Source organism: Mercenaria mercenaria, chromosome 11 (assembly GCF_021730395.1).
Source record: "Mercenaria mercenaria strain notata chromosome 11, MADL_Memer_1, whole genome shotgun sequence".
Classification (NCBI taxonomy): Eukaryota; Metazoa; Mollusca; class Bivalvia; order Venerida; family Veneridae; genus Mercenaria; species Mercenaria mercenaria.
The window spans coordinates 8,887,410-8,909,613 of NC_069371.1; the positions used below are offsets into that span (position 1 = coordinate 8,887,410).

The window sequence follows — 22,204 nt, forward strand, 5'->3', positions numbered from 1 at the left end:
AGAAATATGGCCTCTAGAGAGGTCACAAGGTTTTTCTATTTTTAGACCTACTGACCTAGTTTTTGATCCCACGTGACCCAGTTTCAAACCTGACCTAGATATCATCAAGATGAACCTTCTGACCAATATTCATAAAGATCTCATGAAAAATATGGCCTCTAGAGAGGTCACAAGGTTTTTCTATTTTTAGATCTACTGACCTAGTTTTTAACCCCACGTGACCCAGTTTCGAACTTGATCTAGATATCATCAAGGTTAACATTCTGACCAATTTTCATGAAGATCCATTGAAAAATATGGCCTCTAGAGAGGTCACAAGGTTTTTCTATTTTTAGACCTACTGACCTAGTTTTTGACCGCACGTGACCCAGTTTCGAACTTGACCTAGATATCATCAAGGTGAACATTCTGACCAATTTTCATGAAGATCTTTTGAAATATATGGCCTCTAGAGAGGTCACAAGGTTTTTCTATTTTTAGACCTACTGACCTAGTTTTTGATGGCATGTGACCCAGTTTCGAACTTGACCTAGATATCATCAAGGTGAACATTCTGACCAATTTTCATAAAGATCCCATGAAAAATGTGACCTCTAGAGTGGTCACAAGCAAAAGTTTACGGACGGACGCACGGACGGACGACGCGCGATCACAAAAGCTCACCTTGTCACTTTGTGACAGGTGAGCTAAAAACATTGGTTGCCATCATCCATTTTCTTATATTCCGCATAACATTTCAATATAACTACATAAAAGAAGCAAAATATTGATTATTATTCAGAGCAAAAGACTCATAAAAAATATTTCAGCAAATAATGGTTATTTAAAAATAGTTAAAATAAAGAAAATGTACAGAATTACGTACTTTCGAGATAAAAGCTATTAATTTTGCGCGGTAACTGACACGTAACGTCATGACGTCAATGACGTCATTTTAAGGCAACATTGTTTTGAAGCATTTCTGCGGCAATGTATTCATTATTTCTGCATTATTAAACCATAAAGCATCAGATCGAAGACAAATTCATGATTTGTTTTCAGAAGAATGAATATACAAACACATTTAGTTTGTCGTAAATGTCGTCGTAAATCATCACATTAGCTTCCGGTTGGGCATGCGCACATACAAATATGAAGGTAACCTACCTCCTTAAAGAGGCCAATTGCCAACAATTGAACAAATTTGGAAGAGGACACTATAATGATGCTACAGATCTGAAGAAGATCCATCAAACAGTTCATGAGAAGTACATAAAAGTATTTCTATTTTTAGCTCCTAGAAGGGTCCAAGCACCCCATTTTCAGCAAAATTGAGAGAGGACCTTACAATAATGCTACAGACTAAATTTGATGAAGATCCATCACACGGTTCTTGAGGAGACATCATTTAAAGGTTCTTCTATTATTAATTCTAATGGCCCCTAAAAGCGATCAAGCATTGCAATTAGAAGGAATTTGGGAGACGTCCTTATAATAAAGCTACAGACACAGTTTGATGAAGATCCATCGAGTGGTTCATGAGAAGAATTCATTTTAAGTTTTTTTCTATTTCGAACTCTGGCAGCCCCTCAAAGGGGCCAAGCTGAAACATTTGAACATTGATAGAGGACCATGCCAGGATGCTACTGACCAAGTCTGGTGCAATTCTAACTAGTAGTTTCAGACGAGATGTCATCTGACGAAAAGTGTTGACGGACAGACTGACGGTGAGTAATCACAATAGCTCATCCAGAATACTTAGTGCTTAGGTGTGCTAAAAACTGAACAAAAATCAAACTTTACAGTTTAAAAGGATACTCCAGCATTTTTTTTCAAGAAACTGATCCATCATTTATATATACAAAGGGACTATTTTATCAATTAAATCTTGCTACAATACTCACTATATGACTATATATGATGTCACATAAAAATGACAAATATGAAAAATTGTCAGTTATGAATCTCTTAATTATAGATCTATAACTTGTCCATTGTAAAAGTGAGTCCCATTAAAACAACTAGATGTATGTCCATAGGACACTGGTTCCCACACTCCTGTCACTATATGCATATTTTTGACTCAGCCATGGGCCACAACTCTGGTGTGGCTGTGTGAAATCCCAATTAAAACACCAGGTGCACAACTTCACATGCTGAATAACAATCCTATGATGTCTGATGACTCTAGGTCAAATTCATTTTGAACTATGGTCTATTTTGCATTACCTCTGCTAAATCCATGTTTTTATCCATGTCATCATCAGACTCATCTTCATCCTTCCATTTGTTGAAATCTGTTTTTAACCAGAAAGCCTGAAATAACAATGTAACAAATGGTTAAATCATTTACTGGAAGCGTTTTATATATAAACTGTTACCTGTTATAGAATGAAAACTTTGGCAATTTATTTACATGCACAACTTCTGTTCTTTAACAAATGTTTTACAACATACACAGATAGCTTGAGTAACCAAAGTTTTCCTACTCTATATAATTGTTTGTGGGGCTTTAATGTCTCACTAACACAGTTTAGGTCATACAGCCACTTTCCTGATTTTGATAGTACGGGAAAACATAGAAGCCCCTCCGGTGATTATTTCATGTCCTGTCAGCCTGGTGACTTCCTTACATGAGAGAATTTGTAAATCCCAAACCAGGTTTCAAACCCACAGCAGAGAGGGCCAAGGGTCAGTAATCTTATCCAGTCATGGAGGTTCCTTTCCAGTCTATAAAAACTACTCAAAAGTCTTTTACAATTATTACAGCAGGCCTCAAAATGGTGAAATTAAAGGAAAAAATCCAATTAATCAACAAAGCAAAATAAAAGTAGAACATCAGATTCTGTCATTTTTTGGACAAATATTCAAGTTTTTAATGTTTTAACAAGACTTGGAACAGTTAATGATGTACCCAACCCAAAGACATTTTTCACCAATCATTTAAAAAATCTTATTTTCTGATTTTGTTTTATGGAAGTTGGACAGGTAACAAAAAAGACCCTGTAAACCTCTGACCTCCAAGTGTGACCTTGACCTTGTAGCTACATGCCTGGATCTTGTGCAACAAACATCTTTTTACTATGGGGAACATTTTTGCCAAGTTATATCAAAATCCCTGGATGGATGGCAAAGTAAAGGACCAGACACAAAAGTGTCACAGACAGAAAAAGCACATCATTTTTCCAGGCGGAAAAACATGTGAATTAAAAAAATTATTTCTACAACTGATTAACTTAAAAACTTACTTTTTTAATGCCTTTTAATAATCTAGGCCAGTATGGACCAGATTCCTTCTTCTTTATCACAAAGCTTACATTTCTTGGTTTTACTGCATATTTTGATTCCTGTAAAATAACAATGCATTGCTTTTCTATGAAATTGTGTAAATGAATAGATCAGTACTGGATACCGAGAAAACAAGTAAAACTAGAAAATGCTTTTGTAAAAAAGCGCATGTCTCCCCCAATGCAAAGTCCAATAGGCAAAAAGTCAATAGGGGTCAGGAGTGAAAGTCAAAGAGACACTGATGGTTGGCTGCAATAGGGATCATCTACTTGGCATGTCCAGTCATCCCACTAAATTTCAACACTCTTGGCCTAGTGGTTCTCAAGTCACTGTTCAGGCTCCTGTGACCTTGACCTTTGATCAAGTGACCTCAAAATAAAAAGGGGTCATCTACTCTGCATGTCCAATCATCCTATTAAATTTCAACATTGTAGGTCAAGTGGTTCTCAAGTTATTTCCAAAAAATGATTTTACATGAACAAGCCACTGTGACCTTGACCTTTAGCGGAGTGACCCCAAAATCAATAGGGGTCATCTATTCTGCATGTTCAATCATCCTATGAAGTTTCAACATTCTGGGTCAAGTGGTTGTCAAGTTATTGATCGGAACTAGTTATCAATGTTCAGGCCCCTGTGACCTTGACCTTTAACGGAGTGACCCCAAAAACAATAGGGGTCATTTACTCTACATGAACAATCATCCTATGAAGTTTCAACATTCTGGGTCGAGAGGTTCTCAAGTTATTTATTGGAAATGGTTTTCCATGTTTTTTCAGGCCCCTGTTGCCTTGACCTTTAACGGAGTGACCCTAAAATTGTTAGGGGTCATCTACTCTGCATGATCAATCATCCTATGAAGTTTCATCATTCTGGGTCAAGTGGTTCTCAAGTTACTGACCGGAAATGGTTTTCAATGTTCGGGCCCCTGTGACCTTGACCTTTCACAGAGTGACCCCAAAATCGTTAGGGGTCATCTACTCTGCATGACCAAACATCCTATTAAGTTTCAACACTCTGGGTCAAGTGGTTCTCAAGTTATTGACCGGAAATGGTTTTCAATGTTCAGGCCCCTGTGACCTTGACCTTTAATGGAGTGACCCCAAAATCGATAGGGGTCATCTACTTTGCATGTACAATCATCCTATGAAGTTTCATCATTCTGGGTCAAGTGGTTCTCTAGTTATTGATCGGAAATGGTTTTCAATATTCAGGCCCCTGTGACCTTGACCTTTGATGGAGTGACCCCAAAATCAATAGGGGTCAATTACTCTTTATGACCAATCATCCTATGAAGTTTCAACATTCTGGGTCAAGTGGTTCTCTAGTTATTGATCGGAAATGTTTTTCAATGTTCAGGCCCCTGTGACCTTGACCTTTGACGGAGTGACCCCAAAATCAATAGGGGTCATCTACTCTTCATGACCAATCATCCTATGAAGTTTCAACATTCTGGGTCAAGTGGTTCTCTAGTTATTGATCGGAAATGTTTTTCAATGTTCAGGCCCCTGTGACCTTGATCTTTGACGGAGTGACCCCAAAATCAATAGGGGTCATCTACTCTTCATGATCAATCATCCTATGAAGTTTCAACATTCTGGGTCAAGTGGTTCTCTAGTTATTGATCGGAAATGGTTTTCAATGTTCAGGCCCCTGTGACCTTGACCTTTATAAGAGTGACCCCAAAATCAATAGGGGTCATCTACTCTTCATGATCAATCATCCTATGAGGTTTCAACATTCTGGGTCAAGTGGTTCTCTAGTTATTGATCGGAAATGGTTTTCAATGTTCAGGCCCCTGTGACCTTGACCTTTGATGGAGTGACCCCAAAATCAATAGGGGTCATCTACTCTTCATGATCAATCATCTTATGAAGTTTCAACATTCTGGGTCAAGTGGTTCTCTAGTTATTGATCGGAAATGGTTTTCAATGTTCAGGCCCCTGTGACCTTGACCTTTGATGGAGGGACCTCAAAATCAATAGGGGTCATCTACTCTTCATGATCAATCATCCTATGAAGACTCAACATTCTGGGTCAAGTGGTTCTCTATTGATCGGAAATGGTTTTCAATGTTTAGGCCCCTGTGACCTTGACCTTTGACGGAGTAACCCCAAAATCGGGGTCATCTACTCTTCATGACCAATCATCCTATGAAGTTTCAACATTCTGGGTCAAGTGGTTCTCTAGTTATTGATCGGAAATGGTTTTCAATGTTCAGGCCCCTGTGACCTTGACCTTTGACGGAGTGACCCCAAAAACAATAGGGGTCGTCTTCTCCAGCAGCCCTACAACCCTATTAAGTTTGAAGGTTCTAGGTCAAATGGTTCTCCAGTTACTGCTCAGAAATGGTGTGACGTACGGACGGACGGACAGGGCGAAAACAATATGTCTCCTGGGGGAGACATAATGATGTACTACCACACAATAAAGAGTCCACTGCTGGACCGTAACTAAGCATCTCAACTACATTATTACCTTATGTCCTTGTATCTGTCAATTATGTATATATAATTTCCTGTTTTATACCATATTAAAACATAATGCAGGGGCATAGCTGGTGTTTTATAAGTTGCAGGCCTGATAGATCTAGCGCCCAAAGAGTGAGTTTGGTAGGGAGGTTTGGGGAATCTCCCCCAGAAAATTTTGAAAAAATTAGTGTCTGTGGTGCATTCTGAGACATTCTGGCGGATTAAAACCGATCCTAAGCGGAGGACTTTAATAAACTTGAAACAGTTTTTTTCAATATGCATTAAGTTCATGGATTGTTGAGAGGCACCGTGGTGTAGGGGTGAATTAAATCCTACCTAATAAGTACTGTTCGAATCCCATCCGCGGAATTTGACCGGGCCATTCACAATCCCTTCTTTCGGCGCAAGTACTGTCTATTTGCCGGCATTAACAAAGTTGCAGGGCGATATTTTGCAGGGCGGTGGTATACGAGCGAGAAAATAATTAAACTACTGGTATCTGTTTTATTTTTCTTTAATCATGGAAATAGAATAAATAAGCTCTAATTACATGTTCAATATTGGTTTTAGCTGATCATTAGCTCCTACAGCCTAACCCCTCTTACCCTTTGATTTTTATTGCATATTTGGCATTTTCATTTTTTTCATTTTCTCGGATAATCTGCAGGCCCGGGCCTGCAGTGCCTTATTGAAGCTACGCCACTGTAATGCAAAATGTTTGGATTTAAATTTGCATATTTAAAAATACAGTTTTCAATTGCTTTTAACATTTCTGAACTGGTGGGAAAATAGAGGAAGAATTTAATGAAATACTTAAAAGAAAGTACAACCGATGTTCTTTTTTTAGATTATCTTCATATGACATATCAGTTTGTTATATTGGGTGTCTATGCAAAGTTATTTAGATACACATGCATAGCTAGAAAAAAAACAACAGACTGGACAACAAAATGATGTAAAATATTTGACCTCCAATGTGTCTTCGACCATTCAGCTAGGGGTCTGGGTGTTGTGCATGACCTATTTACTTGTTAAGACGAGCATTCGTGCCAAGTAATATTAAAATCCTTTGATGGATGGTAAAGTCAAGACATTGGGGGAGAAGGGAGGGGGTGGGGGAGGTCTGCAAGTTGCATATGATATATCATCTCATTATTGGAAGCATCTATGCAAAGCAAGATTAACATGTGTTACTGATCCCCCGAAACAATAGGGGTCATCTACTGACCACAGGATGCAGCAATCATCCCAAGAAGTTTGACGACTGTAGTCCAAGGCTTTCTTCAATTATCAATTGGGAACGGATTTCCAGTTCAATGTCACCCTGACCCCAGACCTACTGATCCCTAACAGAACAGGGTTCAACTGACTAGGTAATCATCTTATGAAGTTTGATGATTGTAGACCGGAGTGTTCTTCAGTTATCAAACTGAAACTTATTTTCAGCTTGAGGCCAGTGACCTTTCAGCAACCAATCTCAAAATCAACAGGGGTTGTCCGTCTTTCAGACCAACCTGTGACCAAGTCTGAGGTTCCTGCGCAAAAGCCTTCTTAAGGTATCAAAAGGAAATCTAGGGAATCAATGACAGACTGCCAGATTACTATATGCCTACTGATTCATGGGGTCATAAATTGCTAAGTTGAAAAAGGGGCAGAACTTTGTAAAAATGCAAAATGGAGTTACTGAACCTGTATAATGCAAGTCAAACTGTGCATGGGTGAGTGCAACAGCTTTACTTATTTTTCGAACGTTGATCTACGTAAGGGCACTTTCCCACTGAAACGCTTTTGTTGAAGGTATTCACTGATATTAAAATATAATATGAGCCGTGCCATGGGAAATCCAACATAGTGGCTTTGCCACCAGCATGGATCCAGACCAGCCTGCGCATCCGCAGTCTGGTCAGGATCCATGCTGTTCGCCAACAGTTTCTCTAACTGCAATAGGCTTTGAAAGTGAACAGCATGGATCCTGACCAGACTGCGTAGATGTGCAGGCTGGTCTGGATCCATGCTGGTCGCAAAGCCACTATGTTGATTTCCTCATGGCATGGCTCAAATGGTTCTTACCTGTGGATTTACTTCCTTTTCAAATTCTAGTGATATTTCAAATAAGTCTTTATTTGTACCTCCTTTACCACTGAAATATGCAACAATAAGTACATGAATTATAATTGCTATACTCAAATTTAAACAATTATCATATCTTAACCAATTACCACATGCCAAACAGGAGCCTTTTGCAAGTCAAATAATGCCTTTCATGATTGCAAAATTAACATTCAGTATGCTATGACCTTGACATTTAACCAAATGTTCCAAGTTTGAACTCTAGCAAGATACATCACTAACTTCACTGATGGGTGATTCTTAATGCGAAGTTTTTAAAAAACATACACCTGTGAAAAAGTTTTATGCCTTTAACACATGCAAGGGAGCTACTGAACTAGTCTAAAGGTTCTACAGGGGTGTGGAATTTCTGTGTCCAACTTGTCCGACTTGGGACTTTTTGACGGCGGACAAGTGAGTTTTCGTATTCCGTTTGTCCGCGGACAAGCATAAATTTTTTGGTTTGAAATGAAAAAAGGAAAGAATAATTTAGAAACGCTGAACAGTGCTTCAAGTTTAAGGAGTTTATAAAAGAATATAATGTACGAAACAGATGTTTCACCCGCTGAGGGCCTCTCGATTTCTCCAGTTTTTGGAAAAACCATAATGCATCTAAATTTAGCATCTCTTTCTCTGCGTTCTGATTGGTTCCCTATCACGATCTTGCGTGATTTTTGCACACAGTAACTCGGCAAATGGAAACCGGAAACGTAAACAATTATCACAAAGTTTTTGACAAATTCGCTGTTACAACTTCGTCTGCCAACAAAAATGAAAGTCAACAGTCAAAGCAAAAAGAGCTCGCTAGTACGAGTCAGCAAATTTCATGTTTTCTAACAGTCAGAAAGTTTCATGCTTTCTCATATTGCTTGGCACTGCATCATGGGCAGTCTTCTAGGTATTTCTGTTGAATTTTCGACGGCCTCCTGGACGAACACAAGCTAAAGTGCCGAAAGCTTATTTTTTGAAACAGCTACAGTATTACACTTTATTATGTTTGCTTTTGTTACTACTTGTAGATTACTGTCCAAAATAAAGAATTATTTGCATGCTAAAATGTTGAAAATCCGGGCAATAAAGTTTTGACTGCGGACAAGTACATTTTTAAGTCTCATTTGTCCGTGGACAAGTGAAAAATATTGGGATTTCCACACCCCTGTCAGGGGTGTGGAATTCCTATGTCCGACTTGTCCGACTTGGGACTTTTTGACAGCGGGCAAGTGAGTTTTTGCATTCCGTTTGTCCGTGGACAAGCACAAATTTTCTGGTTTGAAATGAAAAAAGGAAAGAATAATACAGAAACGCTGAACAGTGCTTCAAGTTTATGGAGTTTATAAAAGAATCTGATGTACGAAACAGATGTTTCACCCTCCAAGGGCCTCTCGATTTTTGAAAAACCATACTGTGTCTAAATTTAGCATGTCTTTCTCTGCGTTCCGATTGGTTCCCTGTCTCGATCTCGCTATATTTTTGTACATGATAACTCAGCAAATAGAAACCGGAAACGTAAAACAATTATCACAAAGTTTTTGACAAATTCTTTGTTACCACTTCGTCTGCCAACAAAAATGGAAGTCAACTGTCAAAGCACAAAGAGCTCGCTAATATATACGAGTCAGAAAGTTTCATGCTTTCTCACATCTGGCTTCACATGGCATGATGGGTATTTTTGTTAAATACTTGATGGCCTCACAGACGAACACAAGCTGAAGTGTCGAAACCTTATTTTTGAAAAAGCTGCAGTATTACACTTAATTATGTTTGCTTTTGTTACTACTTGTAGATTATTGCCCAAAAAAAGAATTATCTGCATGCTAAAATGTTGAAAATCCGGGCAAGTAAGTTTTGACTGCAGACAAGTAGATTTTTAAGTCTAATTTGTCCGTGGACAAGTGAAAAGTATTGGGATTTCCACACCCCTGGTCATCTACTCTGCATGTCAAATCATCCTATGAAGTTTCAACATTCTGTGTCAAGTGGTTCTCAAGTTATTGATGGGAATGAGTTCCCATGTTTAGGCCCGTGACCTTGACCTTCGCTAAAGTGACCCCAAAATCAATAAGGGTAATCTACTCTGTAAGTCCTATCATTCTTTGAAGTTTGAAGGTTCTGGGTCAAATGGTTCTCAATTTATTGATCGGAAACTGTTTTCCATGTTCTGGAACCTGTGACCTTGGCATTTGATCAAGAGACCCCAAAATCAATAGCATTTTCTTCTGTACATGTCCAATCATCATATGAAGTTTCAACATTCTGGGTCAAGTGGTTCTCAAGCTATTGATTAGAAACGGCTTTCCATGTTCAGATCCCTGTGACCTCTAACTTTGTTTTAGTAACCACAAAATGATATGGGTCATCTATTCTGTAAGCTCTGTCACTCTAAGAAGTTTGAAGATTCTAGGTCAAATGGTTCTCCATTATTAATCGAAAATGTAATGTGACAGACAGATGGCCCCTGTGACCTTGACCTTTGACGGAGTGACCCCTAAAAACAATAGGGGTCATCTACTCTAAGTTTTATCACCCTATGAAGTTTGAAGGTTCAAGTTACCGATCGGAAATGGATTTCCATGTTCTGGCCCCTGTGACCTTGTCCTTCAATAGAGTGACCCCAAAATCAATAGGAGTCATCTACACTGCATGTCCAATCATCCTATTTAGTTTAAACATTCTGAATCACGTGGTTCCCAAGTTATTGATCGGAAATGCTTTTCCATGTTCATGCCCCTGTGACCTTGACCTTTATCAGAGTGACCCCAAAGTCAATACAGGTCATCCATTCTGCATGTCCAATCAACCTATGAAGTTTGAACATGCTGGGTCAAGTGGTTTTCAAGATATTGATTAGAAATGGTTTTCCATGTTCAGGCCCGTGACCTTGACCTTCGATGGAGTGACCCCAAAAACAATAGGGGCCGTCTACTCCATAAGCTCTGCCATCCTATGAAGTTTGAAGGTTCTAGTTCTCAGGTTACTGTTCAGAAATGAAGTGTGACAGACTGGCTGACGGACGGACAGGGCAAAAACAATTGTCTCCCCCCACCCCACTGGTGGGAAGGGAAAGACATAAAATATTAACACCTCATTAGCATACTACATTCACATTCCGCCTTCTGACGAGTAAGAATGAGATGTCCACTTGCTAAGCTTTTTGTCAGTTTGGAATATAATGAAGAAAACAAACCTGAATGTAAGTTTTTGTTCTGTTAAGTTTATAGTTGGGGATTCACAGTCCTCTAAGCATATTGTGAGAAAAACAACATCATTCCTCTGAGCCCACATTACAGTGGGAACTTTTGCTTCACTGTAAAAAAATAAATGAAAATTAAAGATACTTTCACAATACAGTCAAACCTATATCTAAGCAACCAGACATTGGAGCAACACAAGCCGACAGCTTACAGCAATTGGCTGCTTACAGGGTTTTTTTTTGCCCGATTTTATAGCCGTTATTCAGTTATGTTCCCAATTGAAAATGTTATCTTTTTCCCCCAATTCAAGCAAAATGTTCCCAATCCAAAGCAAAAAAACAAGATATAGTAGAACACAAAATGCCCCCTTGATGCATTCAGTAATTGCACAAGGAACAGAAATTATTTGGTCACTGTACACAAAAGTTCTACTCTTCTGGGTCAATGTGACCTTGACCTTTGACCTAATGACTTTAAAATCAATTGGGGTCATCTGCTGGTCATGATTTACCTCCCTATCAATTTTCATGATCCTAGGCCCAAGCATTCTCAAGTTATCATCCGGAAATGGGTCACTGTGACCTTGACCTCTGGCCTACTGGCCTCAAAATCAATAGGGGTCATCTGCTGGTCATGACCAACCTCCCTATCAACTTTCATGATCCTAGACCCAAGCATTCTTGAGCTATTGTCTGGAAACCGTATAACTGTTCCGGGTCTCTTTGACCTTGACCTACTGACCTCAAAATCAATAGGGGTCATCTGCTGATCATGATCAAATTTCCTGTCATGTTTTGTGATCCTTGGCCAAAGTGTTCTCAAGTTATTGTCTGGAGACAATTTAACTGTTCCTGGTCACTGTGACCTTGACCTTTGACCTACTGACCTCAAAATCAATAGGAGTCATCTGCTGCTCATGACTAACCTCCCTATCAATTCTCATGATCCTACGCCCAAGCATTCTTGAGTTATCATCCGGAAACCGTTTAACTGTTCCGGGTCACTTTGACCTTGACCTTAGACCTACTGACCTCAAAATCAATAGGGGTCATCTGCTAGTCATGACCAACTTATCTTATCAACTTTCATGATCCTAGGCCCAAGCATTCTTGAGTTATCATCCGGAAACCGTTTAACTGTTCCGGGTCACTGTGCCCTTGACCTTTTACCTACTAATCTCAACATCAATAGGGGTCATCTGCTAGCTTAAATTAATATGACCAACCTCCATATCCACTTTCATGATCCGAGACCCAAGCATTCTTGAGTTATCATCCGGAAACGGATTGGTCTGCATACTGGCGACAGACATCTGCAAAACAATATACCCTCCTTCTTGGAAGGGGGGCATAAAAATCCGAGAAAAACAGCAGGTACAATGAAAATTGAGTACGAAAAACGGTAGTACAATGATTTCCTTTGCTGGTCTGAATAAGATCATTCCAAACAGCACAGTTGGGGTTGAATAACCTATGTACAGCTTCACAAAGTCGACTTAGCCATGAGTCACTGGATAGTCTGATAAGGATATGTATCCACAAACAAAGTGATCAGTCGCTTTCACCAGCACAACTTACCAGGATTGTTGACTGTTTCCAGGGCTTTTTCTAGGGTTTTGGGGAAAAAGGCCCCTGGTCAAATTGAGAATTTTTAACGCGGTAAATTGTCAAAATTGGGAAAATTTATCAACAAATCAAGCAAGTTTTTAACAATTAATTATATTATTTTCAAACTTCAGTTTCAAGTTTTACTTGTAGACATTCAACAGCATTTTTTTTCACCAAAATATTCGGTGAAATTAGGCCACATTCCCCCCTCAAAATAGTATCGCCTCAGTCACAATCAAATGCATTTTTTTGTTTCACTTGGGGTCAAAAATAAAAGTTAGTAAAACTCTTTTATTTTGAAATGTTCATTTACCATATACCTTGGTTCTACAAAAACAATGGTAGCTGTCGCTGTCTGATAGTTAGATAATATTTTTTTTTCGATATAAAGATGAATCTTCATGGAAAAAATAAAACAGACATGACCATTTTTAATTGACTGTTTTATTCAAATAACACTTTGTGGCCCAACAAAATTGTTACCACATGATAAGGTACATAAAAGTAATGTAGAAAACCGAAAAAACTAATAAATTACACAAAGATTTGTAGTTATTATCTTCTTTTGAAGTTCAAAATTCTAGAAATTTTTGTTTTCTACCTGCTTTCAGTTTTTGCATACCTTTTGAAATGCATTTATTTAACTCAAATATGTTATTTTCTAAAAATTCAGTCATTTCTCTTTAAAAAAAGGTCTCATTTTTGTGATTACGACTAAGTTTGGCAGAGATATCGCACTTTTAAAATGAAAGCCGAAATTTACCCAAAAAGTCTACGGACAAGACATCATCGCTAAGTGCTTTCTACATAGGTTTTAGAAGACAGTCTTTTTGTTCTGTTGAACTTTTTATGTTAAAATGATCAAGAACAAGTAAATAACAAACAAATTTAAGAAAAGAAGTATAACTGACAGTCTTCAGAATGTGCCTTCGAATAATTGAAGGATTTGAACAACTGTGACTAAATCAAAATGTCATTCAGGGATCAGCCTACAAGGCGATTTGAGCGATATCGTCGCTTTAAAGTCGGCCACTTCGCTTAATTATCGCCTCCGGGCGAAATCCAAATCGCCGAGTTTTTCAGCGAGTTATTATCTGTTTACTTAAGTTGCAAAACTTGATGCATATTCTAGATTAAATTATCGATAAATCCATAGTCAACCCCGCCTACTCGCCTGTCAAACTTCAGCCAATCGTAGCGTTAATATCTAACAGTGTCAATCAATAATATTGTAAGCCGCCGCCATTTTGAAAATTTTCAATCGGCGTGTAAAAAGCCGATAAACTTAACGAGAGCATGATTTTATGCAACAATTGTATATTATTCTTTCATTTTATTAAAGATTACTTCAAAAATTATTTCAATTACCATAATTACGGTCAATTTCTGTAAATGAACGGCACGGGTACTGTGGATAAAAAATGATTTCGCGGACGTCAGAACTGCCGTACAAAATATTGTAAAAGATCGCCATTAACTACGAGTTTGGTATTATTTTCGAAAAAATAATAAATGAATAAATTAAATGTATAAATCTGAACAAATTGGTGCAAAAATCGGGCATTATAAAAGTACGAGAATCGAAACATTAATGAAAATTTTCACGCCGTTTTGATCGTGCACCTGTTAAATTTACTAATTTCGGACATGTAAATTTCGGATAAAAATTTAAAGGCGACTTTTTCATAGCTAAGTTTATACTTTATTTAGAAATTCATGAAAATGATAATGCAAGAATCAATTTCCTTAAATATTTACTGTTTATAAGTTACAGCTAGACCCACAGAAAGTGGATATATATGGGCAAGAAAATGAATGCTATGCCGATTCTTCTCCTTAAATTTCTCAACTTCTCCCTAAATTCTGTGGAGGGAGAAGTCACTTCTCCCTAAAATTTTGACCTAGGCTGATGTGACAAGTTCTGTGCTATTGCTTACATAAATTAGGACTAATTGTTTTCATATTTCACTATATACTAAAAGTAATGATACCTGGAAGGATCCTCACTGAAATAGGCTGTTAAAAAATCTCCTTCAGCTTGGTGTCTACGGACAAGACATTTGACCATAATTTCTGTCTAAAAGACAGATAGAGTAATAATGTTTCTAAGATAGAGTAATAATGTTTCTAATCAATGCTCATGCATTTAATGTGCTTAAGAATTGCAATTGCAATCTTGCAACCTGTTATGTACACCATTTACACTATGTTTATTTATCTGTAATAACTTTTAACCTCAACTAAACAAAATAAACCACAATCTTCCTGAAATTGGATGGTGGAAGAAACCACCTGACTAGACTTTGTTGAGGCAAATTATTTTTACAAGCTGTTATCAACCATATCAATCAAGAAATGGTAAAAAAGTATAAACACAAAGTTTAACATGAAGAACTCTCTGAAAACTCAACATGAGCAAGTGTATATGGACAAGACAGTGCCCTCTGACAACAGAAGATTATGAGTTCATCTAAACATGTTCATAAAAGTAGAAACATTAAAAAAGTAGGAAGAACTTGTTAAACTTATAGCTGAGAACAACATTTTAAAAAGATAACAACTGTGTCTTAAATGGAAAACTGATGACACAAACTCCCTTGCTGACTGCTTAAATAGCTGTATGTTGTAAAATACTCAAATGACATCTATTCTGTGAGATCCGTAACTCATACTAATACTTTAAGTAGTCCTGCAAAATAAAATTCCTGTGAATTTTAACCTGTTTACAGAATAATTTGATCATGTCATAAATGTCCACTGTGATGAGTTTTTATCACTTAGTTTTGAGTCAGCTAATGACTTACATATTAGGCTTTTTTCTTAAAATTCCCAAGATAATTCTCTTTTTCTAGCCAGTAATATTTTTTATTAATATAGACATTTTTTCCATCATATAAGATAGTATGACCAGAGACAAAGCTTTTTAACTATTTTTTTTTTTTTATCACATTTACCTTTTTTTCATGGTATCACCTATATTAATATTACTTTCTTGGAAAAATACTGGAACAAATCTTAGTAACTCCAATCGTAAATCAAACTATGATTTCAAAATTCTAGACCTCTGCCTCCGATGCATGTGGGGAGTTGGCAAGTTACTTGCAGAGAACATGTTTGTACAGTACAGAATCAATTAACAATTGTTAAGTTACATAACTGAAATTGTGTTGAAAAGGGGCATTAAACCCCCCCCCCCCACCCAAAAAAAATATACAAAAGGACCATGATGGTCCTGAATCGCTCACCTCTTCCCACATGACCCAGTTTTGAGTATGACGTCGTTTTCTCTATTATTTGACATACTGACCTAGTTTTTGAGCTCATGTGACCCAGTTTTGAACTTGACCTAGATATCATCAATATAAAAATTCTGACCAATTTTCATGAAGATCCATTGAAAAATATGACCTCTAGAGAGGTCACAAGGTTTTTCTATTATTTGACCTATTGACCTAGTTTTCGAAGATACGTGACCCTGTTTTGAACTTGACCTAGATATCATCAAGTTGAACATTCTCACTAATTTTCATAAAGATCTCATGAAAAATATGGCCTCTAGAGAGGTCACAAGGTTTTTCTGTTTTTATTCCTACTGGCCTAGTTTTTGACCGCAAGTGACCCATTTTCGAAACTGACCTAGATATCATCAAGGTGAACATTCAGACCAATTTTCATGAAGATCCATTGAAAAATATGACCTCTAGAGAGGTCAAAAGATTTTTCTAATTTTAGACCTACTGACCTAGCTTTTGACCACAGTTGACCCAGTTTCAAACCTTACCTAGAAATCATCAAGATGAACATTCAGACAAACTTTCATACAGATCCCATGAAAAGTATGGCCTCTAGAGAGGTCACAAGGTTTTTTTTTATTATTTGACCTACTGACCTAGTTTTAGATGGCACGTGACCCAGTTTCAAAATTTAACTAGATATCATCAAGATGAACATTCTGACCAATTTTCATGAAGATCCATTCAAGGGTATGGCCTCTAGAGAGGTCACAAGGTTTTTCTATTTTATGACCTACTGACCTAGTTTTTGATCGCAGTTGACCCAGTTTCAAACTTGACCTATATATCATAAAGATAAACATTCAGACCAACTTTCATACAAATCCAATGAAAAATATGGCCTCTAGAGAGGTCACAAGGTTTTTTCATTATATGACCTACTGACCTACTTTTAGACGGCACGTGACCCAGTTTCGAACTTGATCTAGATATCATCAAGATGAACATTCTGACCAACTTTTATGAAGGTCCATTTATAAGTATGGCCTCTAGAGAGGTCACAAGGTTTTTCTGTTTTTAGACCTACTGACCTAGTTTTTGACCGCACGTGACCCAGTTTCGAACTTGACCTAGATATCATCAAGATGAACATTCAGACCAACTTTCATACAGATCCCATGAAAAATATGGCCTTTAGAGAGGTCACAAGGTTTTTCTATTATTTGACCTACTGACCTAGTTTTTGAAAGCACGTGACCCAGTTTCGAACTTGACCTAGATATCATCAAGATGAACATTCTGACCAATTTTCATGAAGATCTTGTGAAATATATGGCCTCTAGAGAGGTAACAAGGTTTTTCTATTTTTAGACCTACTGACCTAGTTTTTGACCGAACGTAAGCCAGTTTCGAACTTGACCTAGATATCATCAAGGTAAACATTCTGACCAATTTTCATAAAGATCCCATGAAAAATGTGACTTCTAGAGTGGTCACAAGCAAAAGTTTATGGACGGACTGACGGACGGACGCACAGACGACGGATGCTGCGCGATCACAAAAGCTCACCTTGTCACTTTGTGACAGGTGAGCTAATAAAAAAAAAAAAACCCAAAAAAAACCCCAAACAAATCTAAAATAAAATAGCTCTCATTTTTGAAAGGGAGAAAGCTGTAATTTCTTTTTTAAGATGATTTAAACTGCTTTAGTTTTATGTGATTTCAGTCAGTTACAGAATAAAAGCTGAAAGGCAAATGAATAGTTTAGAATGAAATCTTGAAAACCAATCACCATTATATCTTAGCCCTGAAGAGCACAGAAATATGCCATCTTGAGTGGATTATAACAAAATGTTTAAGCTGAAAGTGGACAGCCCACACCATGTCTAACAATAGATCCATACTCCACTAGAATATGACCAAATGTCAAATGATAAGGGTGTAGACATGTTATGTTTTGTGTGTAATTTGACCTACTTACAAAAAAGGCATGGTCCTTGAACCAGCGTATGTTCGCCATTCCCCCGACTTGATAGAAAGGTGTTTTGGTTGTTGTGTCTGTTCAAATGGTAGACCCCTTGGTTTCTAATAAGTGTCTGCTGTAGAGAATGCTTTGGCTAACACGAACCAAACTTAAACAAGAGCTGTCTCCGTAGGATGACACATGCCCCCGATGGCACTTTTGAATGAATAGTTATGGCCGATGTTAGAGTTTAGGACCTTTGACCTACGGACCTGGGTCTTGCGCGCGACACATCGTCTTACTGTGTCACACATTCATGCATAGTTATTTTAAAATCCATGCATGAATGACAAAGATATGGACCGGACATGCCTATCAATGCACTATCATGAAAAATGATCTTTAACGTCTAAGTGTGACCTTGACCTTTGAGCTACGGACCTGGGTCTTGCGTGTGACACGTCGTCTTACTGTGGTACACATTCATGCCAAGTTATTTGAAAATCCATCCATCGATGACAAAGATATGGACCGGACACGCCCATCAATGCACTATCCTTTAACGTCTAAGTGTGACCTTGACCTTTGAGCTACGGACCTTGGTCTTGCGCACTGCACGTCATCTTACTGTGGTACACATTCATGCCAAGTTATTTGAAAATCCATCCATCGATGACAAAGATATGGACCGGACACGCCCATCAATGCACTATCCTTTAACGTCTAAGTGTGACCTTGACCTTTGAGCTACGGACCTGGGTCTTGCGCACTGCACGTCGTCTTACTGTGGTACACATTCATGCCAAGTTATTTGAAAATCCATCCATCGATGACAAAGATATGGACCGGACACGCCCATCAATGCACTATCCTTTAACGTCTAAGTGTGACCTTGACCTTTGAGCTACGGACCTGGGTCTTGTGCACTGCACGTCGTCTTACTGTGGTACACATTCATGCCAAGTTATTTGAAAATCCATCCATCGATGACAAAGATATGGACCGGACACGAAAATTGCGGACAGACCGACAGACTGACAGACCGACAGACGGTTCAAAAACTATATGCCTCCCTTTGGGGGCATAAAAATAAGGTGATTGCATATGCTTAACAGATGTCCCTATTTTGGGAGTGGGTTTATGAAAGGGTCAAGGTTACAGCGACCTTCAGACATGTTATGGTTTCCATGCAATAAATGGAGAAGGTTTTAGTCTACAGTTGTCACATATCATATGATGATTGATTATTGCTATTGTTGTAGGTCAAAGGTGACATTAAAACATACCAAAATACCTCTGACATCTATATGTTATAAGAATTTATCAGTTTTTAGTCAAAGCAGGTTGATAAGGCCACAGAGACCTAAGCACTTCATGAAATGCTAAACAGCAAGTGACCTGATGCAACTTTGGTTTTGATTGTGCATTGATAAATTTAGTGCATGAATAAGTAGCTTAATCATGTTTCCCACCACAGTGGTGGGAGACATTGATTTACTCCTGTCTTTGTGTGTGTCCGTTAGTCTGAATGCATTATATGCTTTACTTCTTTCAGTTATTTTTATAAGTGTTTGCTTTTATCTTCTCATTCTTTCTGTTTTACAACTGACTTGTAAAAGATTGTTGTTGTTTTTTTTTACATTTGAGAGTCTCTTGATTTATTTCAAAGGTTCAGTGCTGGTTTTTATTGAAAACAGAAAATATATTGAATAGTATTTGCATAATGTCTTGTCCGTAGACACCCTCTTTGCATGCATTGTTTTTGCCATAACAAAGGGAGGGTTTTAGAAAGAAATGTATTATTCCTTTTTTGATAGCTTTTAACATTTATATAAGTCATGTATAAGACAAAAACATATTCTATATCCATTGTACTTCTCAGATTCAGATTGTACACACAAGAATAAATGGGTAACATTTTGCATTTGGAAGAAGTAAGTTTCATTAGAAATATATTTATTCTATATTTTGTATAAACATTAAGTGTGGTGTATCACTGAAACTTGATAAATAGCTCCAGTATGATTTTATAAATGATATTTGTCAAAAAACCTCCGTTTCTTTAGTGTCTACGGACAAGACATTTTGCAATTCAACAACTATCTATATCTATACAACCCAGTTTAATTCTGTCTAATGTTTATCAACTTAGACACTATCCTAGCAGCTTTCATACCCACAGTGATCAAACTCTAATACTGCATCCTTCACAAAGAAAATAGGTGTCTACGGACAGGACGAAAAAAATGGCAAATTTATCATTGTCTGTTCAGAGTCAAATCTGAGGAGGTAAGAAACTTCCACCTGAAAGAGTGCTATTATTTTCAGAAGAAGGTAGACTGAAGTTCACACAGAGACAAATAAGACAGTTAAAAAAGAATTATTTTATAATGAAATCACATATCTTATGTGAGGAAAGAGCAAAAAGGCAAAATATATAACAAAACGGTCATGTCAGTCTTCAGTACATATCTTCTGTTGTGGGTGACATAGACAGTTAAAATAACTTGCAGCCGAAAGAAGACGAATTTTCCTGTAAACCAAATGGCACAAAAAGATCTTGCTGGTTCAGGTTTTAATTAAAATGAAAAGATAAAAAGCACATTTTTTTTAGGTGAAACAATATAATGCCGAATTTTGGCCTTTTTTCTGTTATTGGACAGCATGGCGTTCGTTTTATATGTACATCAGATACCTGAAAGTAGTTCTACCTGCAACTGGGTAGTGATATGTAACTCCTGAAGTGATGAAGACAGAATATATAAACATGCACTTTTAAATATGGGTGTATAACATGGAGCACCTAAAAAGTATGCATTTGATTGTGACTGAGGCGTATGTTTTTTCCCCTTTCCGATGGCTAAAATTCCCCTCCAAAAATAAAAAAAATGCCAATCAATTAAACCATAATTCACTGGATCTAGTTTATCTTATTTATTTTTATATAGAAAACAGTTCACCACGGTATCTCGCGTTTTGTTTACATCGACACCGGTTGGAGTAACTTCCCTTGATAAATCAGAATCATCGAAGCGCTTTATTATTCTGCACAACAACGCTGTTGAATGTTAGTCTGTAAATGATTTGCATTCTATTTGTTTGGCCAGGTAGTGTTGAGTTTTCCATCCTCTAGTCAGTCAGGGTTTGATTTTATGCTTTGGGAAGGGACTAGTCCGATGCATACATTTTTTTACAGTTTGTTTTTTATTGTGACATGTCAAATATAACAGTGACTGCAAATGTCAGAATTTGACAGAAATAAAAACAAGAGGGCCATGATGGCCCTATATCGCTCACCTATTATCATTGCACTTGAGGACAAGAAGGTCCTCAGAAAAAATATCTAAGTCCAAAGGACAGGAACAACAAAGGGAAGAAATTTAACCAAAAAGAAAAAAAAAATTCTGACAAGGTATAGATATGTCAAAATACAACTAAAAATTGGAGGTACCATCCATGTTGTACCACAGAAAAGTGGTCTCGGTTTTTCCCTACGGCCAAAAATAAGAAAGTTACTAAAAATAAGCTGTTTATAGTAACGTAAAAGGGAAGTAATTAAAAAAAATATATAAATATTGTAAGTGAACAAAAGAAGGATCTGCCAAATAAATCTGTTGACATAAATGAAATTTCAGATCAGTATCTTCATTAGTTATGGAGATATACCCATTTTAATTTGAAATAAAGGGAGGTAATCTGACATAGTTATCTACCCTGATTGTCTCAGTCCAACTAATAACAATAATGAGATTTCAAATAAGTCCTACAAGTACTTACTGATATAAATCCAATTTCATTACAATCAGGGGAGGTAATCAGATATAAAATAACTCTGGAATCTACGACTGGATCTGATTTGTCATGGAATCCAAGATTTATTGTTGTTGAAGATATTTTGGAAGTTTGTATCAAATAAAACCATAAATGAAGTCCCTATATGGCTGTAAAAGCCAAAATGGCCAATTCTGGACCTTTAAGGGGCCATAACTCTGGAACCCATGATGGAATCTGGCCAGTTGAAGAAAGGAAGCAAGATCTTGTGGTGATACAAGTTGTTTGCAAGTTTGGGTAAAATCAAATCATAAATGAAGCTGCCATTGTGCAGACAAGGTCAAAATAGCTAATTTTGGCCCTTTCAGGGGCCATAACTCTGGAACCCTTTAAGGGATCTGGCCAGTTTAAGAATGGAACCGAGATCTTATGGTGACACAAGTTTTGTGCAAGTTTGATTAAATTCAAATCATAAATGAAGCTGCTATTGTGCAGACAAGGTCAAAATAGCTAATTCTGGCCCTTTCAGGGACCATCACTCTGGAACCCATAATGGAATCTCGCCAGTTCAAGAAAGGAACCAAGATCTTATGGTG

At 37.4% G+C, this 22,204-nt stretch overlaps 1 protein-coding gene across 3 annotated transcripts in view; it reads right to left on the bottom strand.

Annotated features, from left to right (window-relative positions):
- LOC123531435 (prostaglandin E synthase 3-like) overlaps positions 1–22,204 on the bottom strand; it is a 43,227-nt gene that overhangs the window by 17,177 nt on the left and 3,846 nt on the right. For 2 of the 3 annotated variants that reach the window (XM_045312392.2, XM_045312393.2), the window contains exons 2-5: positions 11,029–11,148; positions 7,806–7,875; positions 3,228–3,326; positions 2,209–2,295 (exon numbers count right to left, since the gene is read on the bottom strand). In XM_045312392.2, coding sequence (XP_045168327.1) covers positions 2,209–2,295; positions 3,228–3,326; positions 7,806–7,875; positions 11,029–11,148 — 376 coding nt within the window. Of the gene's footprint in view, positions 1–2,208; positions 2,296–3,227; positions 3,327–7,805; positions 7,876–11,028; positions 11,150–17,923; positions 17,931–22,204 lie in introns of those variants that run through there. The other variant, XM_053518510.1, reaches the window with a different exon arrangement.